Genomic DNA, 15,527 nt, shown 5'->3' on the forward strand with positions numbered 1-15,527 from the left:
ATGCCATTGGAAGAGAGTGTGTTTGAAAACGGGTAGCATGCCATTCCTAGGTCATATCAACTCAGTATATTGAAAGTGTAAGCTGGACTGTACATTGATATATTTTGAATTATGATTTTATTTTTAGCATTGGGGAGTTTGTGATTTTAATCAGATTGGTTTTGCTTGTTCTAAAACAGGCCCCGGTCATGGAGGAAGTGATATGGGAGCAGTACACTGTGACCCTGCAGAAGGTGAGTGCTGCACACTTCCCAGACGCTGTCGTCACGTCCCTGAGTTCACAGGTCGTGGATCCAGGTTATTTTGACCTAAACACAGTTTTGTTCCTCCTTCGGGTGGATAACGCATTGTAGGGAACAGCTGGCAGTCATTACCACATTAACTAAGATTTGCGTGTTATTACCTTTTTTTGGTTAAAGTCTGTGTAATACAGAAAATTATACAGGTTATTTAGTGCATTCATCTACCTCCAGACAGAAGAGGCTGAAAAAGAGAGAGAGAAAGAGGGGAGGAATGGAAATAACCTGTACTGTTTAAGGACACTGATGTAGTCTCTATGGCTTTTATGATTTTAGCTGTAATATGTAGAAAACTTACAAGATCCTCTGTGAGTTTGATGTCTAAACTAAATTTTAAAACACCGGTTTAGCAATCAGGAGACACGGATTGTTTTCCTTGTCTTACTCCTAATTGTGTAAAGAGGTGTTAAGTTAATTAGATTAAAATATCCTCTCCCCACCCCGGATGGTATTGAAAGTAGAAGTAACACCAAATGTAAATATATTTTACTTAACTTTCACAGTCATGATTACATGAGGTGTAATATGAACAGCTTCCAGTTCGGGGAGTCCAGGGCATAGCTGTTGCTCAGTAAATGTTGGTGCTGTTCCTTTTCCATCTGTCTGACAGCAGGTTTCAAGGTAGGCACCATAGCTGTCCACCCCACTCAAAACAAGTGCAGCCACCAAGAGTGTGCGAGTGATTTGGGTGCGGCTGGGCCGGACTAGAACTTCACCCGTCACCCCCAAGTCTTATTAAATCCAGCGGCCTTGGTCAGCATCGCTCTGACTTTCCTGGGCCCCGCAGGGGTCTTCTTCCTGCACCAAATCTGTCCAGGTTCTGTCACTTTTTAGAGGAATTGTAAGTTCCTTAAACAGAGTCTTCCTTCTTCACTCCGAGCCCTGCCTTTAATGAAAATTTTGTTTCTGAATAAACATGTGTTAAATTAATCCAGGTAGAAAAAAGAACAGACCAAGGCTCTGGTGCTGAAACTTCTAGGGCAGTAATCACGGTTTTGTCAGTTGACAGGTTCCCCCCTTGAGGCCTTAGTTTTCAATTCTGGTCGTCTTCTGACTTTTCTCTGTGCCTTTCCACCAGCATTTCTCACACCCCTTGAGCTGTAGATCCCAGTTTGGCAAGCGAGAGACATTATAGGCCTGGTAGTGGCTGGGGGCGGGGGGGGGGTCCCTCTGTGCAAATCCAGGCTCGAGGTGACAGTGTTGCCAAGTTCAAAGCCATGTGATTGACGGCCAGCCCTGCCTGTTTTGTGTGGGTGATTGTTTGTCATCAGTGGGCATGGTGGGCCCCATGTGGGAGCTTTTCCTAGGGGGAAATTTTTTATTTTCTGAGTAGATTTTTACATAATCAAACCATGCTTTAGGGTTATTGTCACGTATACTCATATTGTCTGGATGATACCCAGGACCTTAGCTTTTTTAAACACTGAAGTGAATTAGGATTCTGCATTATCTGAGGTCACTGTTTCTCTTGACCATGGAGGTAATTAATCTGTGTTTCCATCTTGTGCACCTCACATGCATGTAGAAAAGAATTGAATGTTTTTCTGTCTCTTAAGATTTCAAAACTAAGTTTATCTTCCGACTTTATTTTATCTTTGAACTCCATTTACTTCTTTTTCACTCTATATGAAAATGGAACCACCAGCTCATCTAACTCGGGAGTGAAAAGTACACATTGTAGGTATGGTTTTAGCACAGACTCAGTCATGCCTGCTGCTGTGCCAGCTCCGGCCAGGATGTGAGGACAGGTGTGACTGGGGATTCGAACAGCACAGCCCTGTTTGGACGGAAGCTGTTGTTTTCCATCCCCTGCCGGCTCCCAGTGATAACTCCAGGCAGTGCTATCAATCTTTTCCAGCTTACACAGGCTGTTCCTTTCAGATAAGTGGTTTCCCTCTATAAGCCTGTCAGCCTGCCGTGAGGCTGCTTTATTTGGTTTCTGTAAGCCCACTCTTCCTGAGCTGTCTCTGGTGATTGGCTTGCTCTTTATATTATTTATTAACTGCTTGTAACAAATTCCAAAAACCACTTATGGAAGGGTGTTTTTATTTTAATTTCTTTCTCTTAACGTCAATTAACAGGATTCCAAAAGAGGATTTGGAATCGCAGTGTCCGGTGGCAGAGACAACCCCCACTTTGAAAATGGAGAAACATCCATCGTCATTTCGGACGTGCTTCCGGGTGGGCCCGCCGACGGGCTGCTCCAGTGAGTGGTCTTCCCCCCCCACCCCTGCCCCTGCCCGTCCCTCTGGCTGTCTCTAAACAGGATGCTTTGGGTGGTGTGCACATTTAAAATAACTTTCAAAAAACGTGTGTGTGTGTGTGTGTGTGTGTGTGTGTGTGTGTGTGTGTTTTATATCCATTTGTTATGCTGGCCAAAAAGTCTGTATGTTTTTTTCCATAAAATAAAAGACTCGTTTTTCATTTCCACCAAAAATTTTATTGATTTGGATATTTTGAGTATGTCAGCTATCTCCTATGTGGCATAAAGTTGATTGTTCTCAGTTAATGTCTCAGTTTGATCACTATCAACTTCAACTTGTCTACCAGACCATGGAGTATCATCCAGTGAGAAATCTCCAGCACAAAACTTCGCAAACCACTTTTGACATGTTCAATCAGTCACAGCACCTTCTCCACACACTGCACTAATGTTTTTGTGTTTCAATTGCATTTTTACCTTCTTGAAATAGTAAAGCATAATATACTGGTAATATTTTCTTCCATTTTCAATATTAAAATGGCTACACAAACATGCACTGATTTTGATTTTTTTTAAAATGCACACTGACATGACAGCTGTCACAATACAGTGTAACAAAATAGTTTCAAATGAAGTGGTAGATAACTAAGTGCTGCTGGAGCCATCTTACAGAAAAAAAAGCAGATGAACTTTCTGGCCAACCCACTATGTGGGTATATATGTGATTTGGGACCGTAATGCACCAGTCCTTTGGGGACAGCCAAACTGTGGAGGAAGGAGAGCAGTGGTTTCCTTGGGAAGAGAATTCGAACTATCGCAGCTGTCATCCCTGGGTTTAGAGACCATTTCTGAACATTGCGTATAAAATTGGCATGCTCCCTCCACCCCCCAATATTTAACCCAACACTGTTTATTTTAATTTATGTTCATTAAGAATTTAATGAGGATTCTCGGCTTAATGATTATCTGATGTGTAAGAGGGGTGTGAAATTGGGGAACATTTACTACGTGAAAACACACGTTTTCCAACTGCCCCCCTTCCGGTTGGAAGAGATAATACCATTGAGCAAATGTATGTCTGAGTCGCTCAGCGTCGTTTCTCAGGGCAGGACCTGAAGTTAACCATGCAACTCCTTGGCCAGACAGCTCCCAAGTTTAAGTTCTGTTGGCACTTCAAGTCTCTATGGTCTTATCAAAATTAGTAGTCTTTCAGAGAGCAAAGAGAATTTATAAATGATTTTTGGGATGAGATAAACTAAGAATTAGTGTTCTGTGACTTCAATATTTCTTTAAGAATCTGAGGCAAGCTCTTGACTTCCTCCTGTCCTAAACACAAGTGGGTATAAACCTTCCTGAAGTTCACTGTGCAGCTGGGGTGAGGAGGCCTGAGGCAGCAGGTCACTTTTGCTCAGACCTCACGATTGTCAGGCAGCTCCTGGAGGGACCCTGTGGTTTGGGTCCTTCCCTCCTGGTTTTCAGTGAACAGTCAAAAGTGGGTCGAGGGACTGCTGGGTTGCCTGGTCAAACCCAGACTGAGCCGACTGAGTAAGCCTTGGGAGTCATCAGGTACTGAGCCCTTTAGTAAGCATTTCGGGTCAGTTTGCTGCCTCTGTTTGTTCCTACACGGAAGGTTCACGGTGACTAGATGGGAGTTGTTCACACCCCGTGGTTGTGTTCTGTCTGCAGAGAAAACGACAGGGTGGTCATGGTCAACGGCACCTCCATGGAGGAGGTGCTCCATTCATTTGCCGTTCAGCAGCTGAGGAAAAGTGGGAAGATCGCATCCATTGTAAGTGCCTGGTTTGGGTCAGCTCCCCTCTGTGGGATTTTGTTTTTTTGCCCAGAAGAAAATTACCACTTGCTTTTTTAAACACTTGACCGAGTTATATCATCTGGGGGCCGATACCTCTTGTATCCTCAGCACTTTAGGAGGACGGTGTAATGGGTGATGCCAGTAACTCCTCCCTGCCTCTTCCTCCTAACTTCTGACCACCCATGTTCTCTTATCAGAGTGAGTTTGCCTTCAGAGTCAGGTTGGACAATTACTCCCCGTGAGATTTGAGCAGATTGAGAACAGTGGTGAAAGAGCATTAATGTAGGAAATAGATTTCACCTCAAAAACTCATTTGTGGAGGCCCAGACAAGATCTGCTATATTTTCACAACCTACAGTTTCTTAGGAGACAGTGGCAGCCGATAGCATTCATTCATTTATTTGCTCTCTCATTCATGTAGCGAACAGTGGTTGAGAGTCACCTCTGAGCCAGATGCCGCTTGGTGCTGGAGTGGGTCTGAGCTGCCAGGAGTGTTCTCTCCAGCGGGGCCAGTGGACTCACAAAGTGAAAACTTGGAGTGTAGCGAGTCTAGGGGCCGTGCTAGGGGGATGCACCGAGTGTGAGGTATTTCATTTTTTTTTTCAGCTTTGTATCATGGACGTTTTCAAACAAAAGGGAAAGTTCGGAGGTTAACATACTAAACAGTTTATATTTAATACATGTTAATATTCTGTCGTATTTATTTTTTCCTCCATATGTGTATATAAACAGATACTTTTTGTGAATCACTTGAGGGGAGTTGCAGACATGACAGTTTAGCTCTGCCTACTTCAGCATGTGTCTTCTAAATAAGGACATTCTTCTACATCATTATGATACTATTGTCCTGTGTAGGAAAGTTCCTAACAACTCTACAGTATCATCTTATATCCATTGCATACCCTGAGATGTTTTTGGTAGACTTTTTCTTCTTCCCCAGGGGATCTAATCATTCATTGTACCTGGCCCTTGTCTGTTTTGTGCTTTTGAATCTAGGAGGGCTCCGCTTTCCTGCCTCTTCCTCTAAGCCTCCGTGCCCCCTTTTTAATGACAATGACCTTTGGAAGAAGTGAAGCAGATGTATACAGAATGTCTCACTTTCTGGATTTTCATTTTTATAACTTACAGTGAGTTAAAGTCCCCCGGTACTTTTCCCACTCTGAGTAGAGGCAGATTTGGGAGGCACTGTGTTGACAGCCTCATACTCATTGTCTGGCTTCATTCTCAACCCTCTGAAGTCTTTATTGCCCTTGTTTCCAGATGAAGAACCTGAGGCTTAGGGACCTGAGGCTTACTGGAAGGAGAACCAGAGCTTTGAATCACTGCATTCTTGTTTACTTGTGACTGTCTTACATCTGCACTGTGTTTTGGTGAACAGGTGGTCAAGAGGCCTCGGAAGGTGCAGCTGGCCCCCCTGCAGGGTGGCCTTCCTCTCAGTGAGGATGACCGGGCTTTTGAGGTAATGGATGAGTTTGACCACAGAAGTGCCCACAGCGGGTTCAGCGATCGGTACAGCGAGAGGAGCCGGCTGCGCAGCTGGGAGGACAGCCTGGAGAGGGGGCATCCCCATCCCCACGACCGGCCACACAGCCGGGAGAGGGACCGGAGCCGCGGCCGGAGCCTGGAGCGGGGCCTGGACCACAATGACTATGGCAGAGCCCGAGACCGAAGCCGTGGCCGGAGCCTGGAGCGGGGCCTGGACCATGACAGCTATGGTAGAACCCGAGACCGAAGCCGAGGCCGGAGCCTGGAGCGGGGCCTGGACCATGACTATGGGCGAGGCCGAGATAGCAGCCGCGGCCGGAGCTTTGACCAGGCTTACGACCAGCCCTATGACCGGGCCTACAGCCCGGAGGTGGAGTACAGGCACAGGGCACAGCCCGATGCCCGGTACGAGGTATCTCGGAGCCGCAGCCGCGAGCACCTCCACTCGCGCAGCCCCAGCCCCGAGCCGCAAGGGCGGCCAGACCATGCGGGCCAGCTGGAGGCGGACAAGCCCATTGGGGTCCTTCTGATGAAAAGCAAAGCAAATGAAGGTAGTAATGCTTGATGTAGAAAAGCACTAGTATAATAATGGCTAACTCTTACATGGCACCTACTGTGTGTCATGCGCTAACCTAAATGCTTTGCACCATTTCATCCTCATCACTACCTCATGTAGGAGTTTGCATATCTTTATTTTATAAGGCACAGATAAGTTCATTGTGCCTTCATTTTCTGAGGCACAGGAAAGTTCATTGACTTGCACATTGAACTTGCACAGACTGCAGAAATTCAGCTTTAAACTACTAGGCCATTGGTTCTCAAAGCAGCATAAGTACCACCTGGACACTTGTTAGAATGTAGACCCCTCAATGCCAGCCCAGCAGCCCCACTGACTCAGAAACTCAGGGGTGGGTCCCTGGAATCTGGATGTTAACAAGCCCTCCTGGTGAGCCCGCTGAAGCTTAAATTGATGAAACAGCTCTCTGCCAGGACCTATGCTGAAATTATACTCTTGTTTAATCCTCGCTCGCACTGTGTGGTGGGTAGGAGACGTTCCTGTTTTACAGGTGGGAATATCAAAGTTCAGAGACATTTTTGGTATGCCTGAGATAGTTTAGGGACTTGGGCCCCAGGAATAGAAAAATACCAGGGGACTAGGAAGGCAAGTTAAGGCCAGGTGGCCAGAAGAAAGGCCAGATAATCTGACCACAAGAATGTTACCACTCCTCCATTCCTTGCTAAAAAAAGGGCAGAATGTTATCTTTCTTCTAACTGCTTGCTTTTCCTACCTGCCTTGGAACATTCCACAAGCCCTCCTTTTCAAAAAGCCCGTCTTATTGTGCAAGCCCACTTTGTACCCACTTACAGAGCAGCCAGGCAGAGCCAGCCCCCCAGCCAGTTTGGAGGACCTTCCTTTCTTCTGTGCTGTCTCCCTGGTGCTCAGGCACAAGCTTAATTAAGTATTCCTGGAAATTTCTCCGGTGTTTTCTCTTGATTTCTATCTTGGGGAACTCGAGAACCCCGATTTAGGTAATATGCCCATGCATGGGGTAGGCTCTGGCCCAGGCTGCGTTCTGGGAGTGTTTGCACACACTTGGCCCATCCAGAACTCACTAAGCCCTGCGTGGCAGCCACTGAAGCTGCCAGCACCTGCAGTGTAGTTTGGGGTTCTGAAACTCGGAGAGGGGAAGCGACATGCCCACATCTTGAAGCCAGTCAGTGTTGGAGCTAGAACTCCAATCTCCGTGGCTGAGAGGAAACCGGTAGGAGAATGAACAGGGCCGTATAAGCCCAGTGTGGAGAGATTTCTTGCATTGATTCTTGGCTTCTGACTTTTTAAATTCTTTGTGACAAATCTGTTATTTCCTTTTGTTCTCTAGTTGTTCTCCTCCCGGGAGGACAAAAGGTAAATAGCACCCAAGCGTGCAGAGTGAAAAATACTGTTTTCTGGGCTGGGAGTTTGCATTTTAAATAGCCTACTTCTGAGGAATCTATATCTTGGGGGGTTTAAGAATTCTTTAGACTCTTTATAACCATTTTATAATGACATACTAATTCATCAGGCCACAAGAAGTACAAAACCATAATGCTCCCAGATGGAAAGGTGGACTGTATAAGGTTTTGAGGAAGATGGCTGGGCGTGCGGGCTCCCTCAGGGAGGTCTAATGCACATTCCACAGGACCTGCACCCAGGGGTCTTGAGCACTACCTAAGGTAGTGCTTTTCAGACTTTCCCCCTCCTTTTTCCTCATCTTTCCCTCTTCCTCTCCCCCCGCCCCCTGCTGGCCCGCCTCCTCCTGCCACAGAAAGAACCACATTTAGCAAACAGGCATGGGTGCAGGTACCTATACAAACCTGAACAAAAGTATTATGAGATAGTACTTTATGTGATACATTCCAAGAGGTTCCATTACATTTAATTTAAAAATGCTGGTTGCATCTCACTAGATTGATAAGAAGACTTACTAATGGATTGTGACCCACAATTTAGAAAGAAATTGTTTGTGCTACGAGACTGCCCAAGTCCTGCCTGGTCTTGGTAATTCTGTATAGGAAATGAAGAGGGTTATGACCCTTTGCTGATATAGCACGTTAGTCCTCCTAGGCCATTTTGTTCCTCAAACTTACAATTCATTAAGACTTAGAATTTGTTTTTAAGAAGTGCCACTTTTTAAAAGATTTTTTTTGGCCACCTTTTGCTGAGATTACATAATAACTTAGCTACCACTGGCCAGAGTTGCATAAGAATTGATCTTTAATGAAATTTGGCAGTAGGCAAGATCTACATTTGATTAAGAAAAATGTGACCCATTCATATGGCCAGCTCTGGGCACTTCAGGGCACCAAATAGCCTCCTGGTAAATGTATTAGAAGCTGGCTAACAGATTTTTTTTCAATTCATTTAAGAGATGTCCACATACACACCAACCTTACAAGTGCAGTTTTTAAGAGGATAAAGGAGTTGTTTATATGTGAGAAAGAAATCATCACTCAAGCTTGTCTCAGCCTTCCCTTCTGTCCCAGCCAACAGGGAGTTGTCTTCCATGAAAGAAGATGCTGTCTTACCCTTTTTTCCTTCCTTCCTTCCTTCTTTCCATATATTTTATTGATTATGCCATTACAGTTGTCCCAATTCTTTTCTCCTCTTTATCCCCTCTCTGCCCTGCATCCCCCCATCCACCAGCATTCCCTGCCCCCTAGTTCATGTCCATGGGTTGTACATACAAGTTCTTTGGCTTCTCTGTTTCCTGTGCCATTCTTAACCCCCGCCGCCCTGTCTATTTTGTGCCTACCAGTTATGCTTCTTATTCCCTGTACCTTCCCCCCTCCATTCTTCCCCTCTCCCTCCCCACTGATAACCCTCCCTGTGATCTCCATTTCTCTGATTCTGTTCCTGTTCTAGTTTTTTGCTTAGTTTTTGTTTTTGTTTTTTAGGTTCAGTTGTTGATAGTTAAGAGTTTGTTGTCATTTTACTGTTCATAGTTTTTGATCTTCTATTTCTTAGATAAGTCCCTTTAACATTTCATATAATAAAGGCTTGGTAATGATAAACTACTTTAACTTGACCTTATCTGGGAAGCACTATATCTGCCCTTCTATTCTAAATGATAGCTTTGCTGGATAGAGTAATTTTGGATGTAGGTCCTTGCCTTTCATGATTTCAGATACTTCTTTCCAGCCCATTCTTCCCTGTAAGGTTTCTTTTAAGAAACAAGCTGATAGTCTTATGGATACTCCCTTGTAGGTAACTCTCTTTTCCTCTTGCTGTTTTTAAGATTCTCTCTTTATCTTTAATATTGGGTAACTTAATGATGATATACCTTGGTGTGTTCCTCCTTCAGTCCAATTTCTTTGGGAGACTCTGAGCTTCCTGGACTTCCTGGAAGTCTATTTCCTTCACCAGATTGGGGAGGTTTTCCTTCATTATTTGTTTAAATAAGTTTTCAATTTCTTGCTCTTGTTATTCTCCTTCTGGCACCCCTATGATTTGGATGTTATAGTGTCTAAAGTTGTCCCATAGGTTCCTAACCCTCTTCTCATATTTTTGAATATTTGTTCAAATATTCATTCTGTTCTGGTTGGATGTTTATTTCTTCCTTTTGTTCCAAATCATTGATTTGAGTCCCAGTTTTCTTCCCTTCACTCTTGGTTCTCTGAATATTTTGCTTTATTTCATTTTGCGTAGCCTTCATTTCTTCCTTCATTATGCTGTGAGCATCCTGATTATAAGTGTTTTGAACTCTGCATTAGCTAGGTTGTCTGTTTCCTTGTCGCTTAGCTCTTTTTCTGGAGTTTTGATCTGTACTTTCATTTAGGCCATGTTTTTTGTATCTTAGTGCACCTGTTATGTTGTAGGGGGCAGGGCCTTAGGTATTTGCTAGGGTGGGACAACCCTCTTCACTGCCCTGTGGTGTTATCTGTGGGGGAGGGTCAGAGAGGCAACAGCGCCACTTGCTTGCTCTGATCTAGCCCCACTTTCCAGTGAACTCTCCTGCGAGACTGGGAGCTCCTCTGCTGTGGCAACCCCCGCAGTAGTGTGCACCTAGAGGTTTTGAGTCTTTAGTTTCCTGTTCAGCCAGCCCTGCCTCAGCTGAACAGTCTGCTGCTTTGCTGTGCATCCTCTCTGCTCCGCTGCCCGTCTTCACCCCTCCTACCGGTCTGGGTGAGTGTTTCTTTAACTGCTTGGTTGTCGGATTTCCATGAAGTTTGATTTTCTGGCACTTCTGTTTGTTTCTTGTTTTTAAATTGGCTGTTGTCTTTCTTCTGGTTGTGCAAAGAAGCGAAACATTTCTACCTATACCTCCATCTTGGCCGGAACTTGAGTCCCAGCCCCACGTTCTTCCTTGAGTGTCAGCTTCCTAAGTTGGGGGGGCAGGGGCGATGGATCTCAACACTTTTCATCATATGGTAAGATCTGATGCTAACTTAGCGTAAGTCACTTAAACTTATCTTTCAACCCACTTCATAACTTTCCCCAATTGTAGAAAGTTACTTTGTTTTGTAATTATAAGATTTTGAGTTCAGAACAGTAATAAAATTTGAATGTGTTTCTTTTGAAACCTTCTAACTTCCTAAAATAACCAAAATTCATCCTTAAAAATATATATTTTTACAAGTTTAGCAAGTAATATCGGAATAGTCTGAATAGTATTTAAAGTATTTTAAGGTATACACACTCAGTAGAGTGTTTTTTAGTTTGAGGCAGTTCAAAGTCCATAAATCCTCAGAGCTATGCTGGTTTTAGTTAAGTGCTTTATTGCTTTGCCTGGATTATTGCCCCTTTTCTTTACACACTGAAAGTTTTTCAACGCCAGACGCCATGCACTCCGCGTTGTTACAGGTGAAGTCTGCTCTCTCTGCGGGGCCTTCCTGTAGGTGGCTGCACTGTCAGCAGACTGTGCCCATTAAGATGTCCTGAAGTGGTTTTTTTTCTCCCCAACATTTTATGTGGAAAAGTGTTAATTTTATAGCAAATACTCACATATAGCCTTCACTTAGTTTTACCAGTTGTTAACATTCTGCCACTTTTCTTTTGCCTTTTTTTCCCTTTTCTCCTGCTGCTTTTGCCTCTCCCTCCTCCCCACCACACCCAGTTCCCTGTCTCTCAGTGGTGTTCTGGAACCACTTGAAAGTACATTGCAGGCCACGTGACCCGTTACCCTTTAATATTTCAGCAGGTATCTCCTGAGAATAAGAACATTCTCCTATATAACTATAATGCCTTCATCACATTAACATTAATGCCCCTTTTAATATATTATAGTGCAGTTCATTTTGAAATTGCTGCAAAATAATGTAACCCATTTTCCCCTACCCCCTCACCTCTTCCCCACACGGGGTCAGGGATCTACTGAAGGTTCATGCATTGCATTTGGTTCTTGTGTTTCTTAATCTGGAATAGTCCCTCTGCCTCTTTTGCTTCGTAGATGACTTTTTCTCCAGGCTAAGTCATCTTACAGACTGTCCCACATGCAAAGTTAATTTTTCATCAGTATTTTAAAATAGTCCCCCAAAACAGACTGAGTTTTCTAAGCCAGTTGGTGAACTGTGTGCACATTGGTGTTTTTGTCTCCTAGAGTATGGTCTGCGGCTGGGGAGTCAGATCTTTATAAAAGAGATGACCAGCACCGGTCTGGCAACGAAAGACGGCAACCTGCACGAAGGGGACATAATTCTCAAGGTGGGCTGCAGGGGTGGAGGACAACCAGATGCATGCTTGGCCTCGTAGTCTGCATGTCCACATTCAAGTGCAGACACAGTGAAACCTCGTTGCAGTGGGAGTCGGTAGTAAAACAACATCTGGGAAGAATAGCAGAGTGCCAGAATTTTTATCAGAAAAACCAGACTTGGAGATCTGTAATACTTTAATGTCAGTTTTTAAAAATATCTCAATGAGTACTTTTTTTCTTGCCTGTTTGTTTAAAGTTTAAGCTCCTATTCCCTAAACTAAGGAAAGATGAGAGGGAGAGTTGGTAATATATGAATGCTGAATATTTAATAGTTTTTGTAAACCTCTCCAGCCAGGAGACACGTTGCAGTAGTAAACCAAACCATCATCTTGAGCTAAGTTAAATAAATTAGCAGAGTAACTTAAGTACATTACAGCTCTGTCACGCCTGTATTTGGGATTCAGGCATGCAGGATTATATTTAATTTAAAGGGTAATTCACTTTTATTCAGTGAGTCACCCTAAAGCTCATGTCTGTTTGAAGAGATGAGCAAAGTCTTTACATTTTTAGTAGGAGAAAATGTGAATTTCTATTTCCCTGTGAATAGTTGTATCACATATACCACTACTGTTCTTTATAAACACAGATAAATGGAACTGTAACTGAGAACATGTCTTTAATGGATGCTCGAAAACTGATTGAAAAGTCAAGAGGAAAACTCCAGCTGGTGGTGCTGAGAGACAGCAAGCAGACGCTCATCAACATCCCGTCGCTAAATGACAGTGACTCAGAAATAGAAGGTAAAGACGGGAGGCTGTGAGCTTGGCTGGAAGAGAGAGGGCTGCGGCTCCCGCATTCTCATCTCTTGGCAGCATCGCCATCCCACTGGAAGTTAAATTTCCAGTGAAAGCCTCTCCTTTAAACTTTAATTCCAAAAGATAAGTGTTTGGTCATTATTTTCTTATTAAAGTGCTTGTTGAAATTAGGTTTCCAATGTGAAATTTGGGTGCACTTATGAACTCCCCGTGGATGCTGTGTAGGCCACTGAAAATAAAACTAACTCGTTAGTAAAAAATGTAGGTACCAGCAAAAGAACTAACCACATAGATTTGTAAATCGCTCATTCTTACACTTTCTCGTGTGTGTGTTTTTAAGTGGCTATTAATATTTCTAACAAAGAGAGGACAGTATGGAGGACAGCCAAAATAGGGAGACGCTATAAAGAGTCAGGCCCAGCGGCTTACATTGTGTGTTCAGTGGTCAGTAATCCATGTCACCTCTTCTATTTCATGACACGGTATTCATGTCTCAAATATGAATTATACATAGGATGACATTTTTAACCACATACCAACTACCAGTAAAAATAAGTAATCATGCTCTTTTCTAGATAACCATCTAGTATTGCCTCTGTGTAGCCAAGTTTAGAAAAAATATTAAATTCTCAAGTTTTAAGATAGATGTTGATGTTTTAAAAGAATTGCTTTATAGAACTTAGTTTAATTTCCATTATATCAAAAGTTTAAGCAGTTGTGAGTGCTCTGAGTGCAGCGCAGAGAAGTCATCCCAGCTTGCTGGGAGCTTACTGACTTGCTATTCAAAGCATGGTCCTCACCCCACCAGCGGCACCAGCAGCGTCTGGGAGTTTGACAGAATTGCAGTGTCTCAGCGCCCGCCCCCCCCACCCCCCTCCCCCACCGTGAACAACTGCAGTCTAACAAGGGCTCTGGTGATTCGTGTGTCATATGTGCATTAATGTTTGAGAAGTGTGTGTGTGTGTGTATATAATATATATATAATATATATAATATATATATAATATATATATATTCCAGTAATTGCATTTTGACTCTTCAGTAGCAGCTTTGCTAGAAACTGTGATGAAAGAGGAACCTAAAATTCTGTATTTGGCTTTCTCTTTATTAATGAAGGCCTTTCCCTTCCAACTATGTGATTTTTTTTCTTTCAAGTCTGAAAGACTATTAGACTAATAGCACATTTGCTGCCTGCCCCTCTTCTGTCTCCCATGTTTCCTAACCAGAGAAGAGGATAATTTCTGGTACAGGTCTTACATATTTCATTAAAAAGTCTTTTCTAATTTTTGAAACCAGATGTCTCAGAAATAGAGTCAAATCGATCGTTTTCTCCAGTGGAGAGACGGCAGCAGTATTCCGACAACGATTATCATTCCTCAAATGAAAAGCTGAAGGAAAAGCCAAAGTAAGATGATACGTATTTTTCCCTTGTATGTGTCACTGTCTGTATGCACACGTATGTATTTGTGCATACAAATACCACATTAGGAGGTATTTACGTGACGTGTGCTTACGTTCAAGAGAGGACGTCCAGAACAGATGGTCCAGGATGGGCTCCACACCCACGCCCTTCAAGTGCGCGGAGGATGTTGTGGCTGTGGTTGGCATGGAGACCAGCAAGGAACCCAGATACCAAGAGGAAGCCCCAGGTGAGGCTCATTTTATTTATTTTTTATTGATTTTAGAGAGAGAGACGAAGGGGGAGAGGGGCAGAGAGAAACATCAGTTGTTCCACTTATTTATGTATTCATTGGTTGATTCTTGTATGTGCCCTGACCCAGGATCAAACCCCCAGCCTTGGTGTATTAGGACGATGCTCTAAGCAATTGAACTGCCCAGCCAGGGCCCAGGGCTCATTTTAAACAATCACTTTCAGAAGTTTCTCCTTGGTAAATCCAGAGGATGGCAGGAAAAAGAGAAAAATTATTTTAAAAAATCATTTTCAAATATGGAAGAACCATTCCTATCTCTCTTTCTCTCCTTCCTCTTAAAAGGTTTCATTGATTTAGAGAGAGGGAAAATGAGAAGGAGAGAAATGTGAGAGAGAAACATCAGTTGGTTGCTTGTCTCTCACATGCACCCAACCACGGACCCGGCCCGCAACCCAGGGATATACCCTGAGCTGGACTCAAACTGGTGACCTTTCAGTTTGTGGGAAGACACCCAGCCACCTGGGCCATGCTGGCCAGGGCTCTTTCTCTTAATGGTAAAAAAAATGTAAAGAAAAACCGTCCTTTTTCTGCCGACAGATTGGTCAAGTTATGTTTGGTTAGTTATGGTTCTTTTGTCTCCCATTTCTGATCCCAGCCTGAGCTGTTTCTGCTCACAATACTTCTGACATCAAATGTGTGGGTTTTCCCTCCCATCCACTTCCAGTTCTCAAATTCTCCAGACACCAACTGGGTTGTCCTGTGATTCAGTTCAGTTCTGACACTGACCCCCTGCAGACCCCACAAGTTAAGGGCTCTGTCCCACGGGATGACCTCACTTCAGACACCAGTCTCAAGTCCCAGGTTATCATGTTTACTTCTGACCAACCAGCTCTAAACAGGGAGTTCCCCTGACTCTCTTCTCCAGTTTGATAATTTGCTGGAATGGTTCACAGCGCTCAGAAAAGCAATTCACTTGCTAATACTGGTTTATTATAAAGGATACAACTTAGGAACAGCCAAATGCAATATATAGCTATATAGAGCAAGGTATGGGGGAAAGGAGTGTGGAGCCTCCATGCTTTCTGGAAGC

General features: G+C 43.7%; 1 protein-coding gene across 3 annotated transcripts in view; it reads left to right on the plus strand.

Annotated features, from left to right (window-relative positions):
- Positions 1-15,527, plus strand: part of TJP2 (tight junction protein 2) — a 119,203-nt gene that overhangs the window by 80,093 nt on the left and 23,583 nt on the right. For all 3 annotated transcript variants that reach the window (XM_045840316.1, XM_045840315.1, XM_045840314.1), the window contains 8 exons: positions 180-233; positions 2,381-2,505; positions 4,189-4,291; positions 5,694-6,351; positions 11,878-11,981; positions 12,617-12,770; positions 14,082-14,190; positions 14,307-14,434. In XM_045840316.1, coding sequence (XP_045696272.1) covers positions 189-233; positions 2,381-2,505; positions 4,189-4,291; positions 5,694-6,351; positions 11,878-11,981; positions 12,617-12,770; positions 14,082-14,190; positions 14,307-14,434 — 1,426 coding nt within the window. In that variant the 5' untranslated portion in view covers positions 180-188. The remainder of the gene's footprint in view (positions 1-179; positions 234-2,380; positions 2,506-4,188; positions 4,292-5,693; positions 6,352-11,877; positions 11,982-12,616; positions 12,771-14,081; positions 14,191-14,306; positions 14,435-15,527) is intronic.

Source organism: Phyllostomus hastatus, unplaced genomic scaffold (assembly GCF_019186645.2).
Source record: "Phyllostomus hastatus isolate PE091 unplaced genomic scaffold, TTU_PhHast_1.1 phas_contig_34, whole genome shotgun sequence".
NCBI classification, from domain to species: Eukaryota; Metazoa; Chordata; class Mammalia; order Chiroptera; family Phyllostomidae; genus Phyllostomus; species Phyllostomus hastatus.